Raw genomic sequence first — 2,050 nt, forward strand, 5'->3', positions numbered from 1 at the left:
CCCTCCTTGGGTTTCCGAGGCAGTATCACTACGGAAGTAGATTGCCCCATCTTCCTTCTGAGGAGTGGCTGGTGGGTTTGAACCACCAGCCTTTTGCTTAGCAGTCAAGTGCCTTAGGCACTAAGCTACCAGAGCTCCTAATAAGGAAGTAAATAACAATAATTTGAATTTACTCACTTAGCACATTCTTCTTTGGATTCCATTCCCGGCTGAGCTTCCTACTAACTATGCACAATCACTTACAGCCTCTCTGAGCTTCAGTTCTTTTTATTTATCTTCTTTCTGCAAAATGGGAATGATAATTCTTACCTTTAGGGTTGCTGTGATGGTCAAATAAGATAATGAATATGACAGAGCTCTGTAAGCTTTCAAATGCCACATGGCACTCATTATTATTATTTGCCATCCATCAGATATTATGGCTAGAATCTGTAGAATTAGAAGGCAAGAACTGGATCTTCTTCCTGTCCCAGATTATTCACAAGCCTTTGTCTCAGAATCATTCATCATTGTATCTAAATTTTAGCTAATAATAATAATAATGTTCTATTGTTATTAAATAAATTTTTCTTCAGTAACTGAAATAAATCTTTCTTTCATGAACATACTTCCACTATTGTGATTAGGGGTGTATGTCCACCCCTGATCAGTTGAAGTAACAAAAATATAACAATAGAAGCATTTTTTATTTATAAAAAGAGCTGGCACTTTGTTTCCTTTACTTCAAAAACATTTCTATTTATGGTTTTGTGACATTTCATTAACCATTCTACTTTGTGAACTGATGTGTTTATCTTTTTGAAGATGAGTCCGATCTGCTTGCGAACCTGCCCTCTACCATGCGGTTGGCCCTGGCCATTGATATGAACTTCAGCATCATCAGCAAAGTCGACTTGTTCAAGGCAAGTGCCGTTACAAGCAGTAGAAAGACAATTGTATCAGTTTCTCAGTAGAAGCTAAGCTCTTGCTTTATACAGCATTTATGATTTTTTTTTTTTTTTTTGCATGATGTTTTAACAAAGTCAAAATAACCTGGAGAATTTATGCAGAATTAGAGTCAAATAAATTACCAGTCTCTCATCAGCAGACGACTAATTCTTTAGAAGCCTCTCTCCCCTAATTGGTGTCAAAGAAGAAGAGTTCTTCAGATTCTTCTTGCATTAATTTAAACATAATTAAACTCTACAGCTCTATGTCTTTGTTAGTATGCACATCATCTACCATTTATGAATGTGCCAGGGTGATACATACCAAATCAGGCCCAGATTAGCTCTGGGTTGGCCTGACAATCAGAGAATCATGCCTGATCATGTTTCCTATTACAAATACTTTGGATTTAGACTTCTAAGATGGTCAGATTTAAATTTAGAAGCTTTTTATTTTTAGGAAAAAACTGCATTATTTTTTTTAACAAACTCTATCTTTAATGTTACTAACATCTTCCTTACACTTTACATTACATATAAATTTTTTCAACTAACATTTAATTCTGTATATGGCATTCACTGACTCATCTATTCAATTAATCCATTCAGCAAATATTTGTTAAGTTCCTACTGTTTTTGACATACTTTGTTAGTCGCTGAGAATACAATAGTTGAGAAAAAATACTTGCACACATGGAACTTAAATTCCAGAAGAAAGGAACAGAAAATAAGTATCTAATATGTACAAAAGGTGATGGGGTTATGAACAAAATCAAGCACGTTAAGGAGAAAAGAGAGGTCCCTGTATGGCATAAATAGTTTGTATTCAACTGCTAACCTAAAGATTGGCAGTTTGAACCTACACAGCAGAATCATAGAAGAAAGGTCTAGCAAGCTATTTCCATTAATATTTTAGCCAAGAACTTTCACCCAAATCGCAATAAAAGTTTATATTTATAAAATAAATGGAGCAGTTCTACTCTATAGTACATGGGGTTTCCATGAGTTGGAACAGACTCAATGACAACTAACAACAACAGAAGAATGAGAGTGATACTGATTATGAAAGGCCACTGTGGTGGTTATGTTTGTGTATCAACTTGGCTGGGCCGGGTTGAGTGGCT

The 2,050-nt window shown here is 35.3% G+C and overlaps 1 protein-coding gene across 1 annotated transcript in view; it reads left to right on the forward strand.

The window, feature by feature from the left end:
* Positions 1–2,050, forward strand: part of CNGB3 (cyclic nucleotide gated channel subunit beta 3) — a 237,372-nt gene that overhangs the window by 181,883 nt on the left and 53,439 nt on the right. The window contains exon 13 of the mRNA XM_007957655.1: positions 805–902. Coding sequence (XP_007955846.1) covers positions 805–902 — 98 coding nt within the window. The remainder of the gene's footprint in view (positions 1–804; positions 903–2,050) is intronic.

This window comes from Orycteropus afer, unplaced genomic scaffold, assembly GCF_000298275.1.
Source record: "Orycteropus afer afer isolate SDZICR_OR568_19922 unplaced genomic scaffold, OryAfe1.0 scaffold00769, whole genome shotgun sequence".
In the NCBI taxonomy this organism is placed as follows: domain Eukaryota; kingdom Metazoa; phylum Chordata; class Mammalia; order Tubulidentata; family Orycteropodidae; genus Orycteropus; species Orycteropus afer.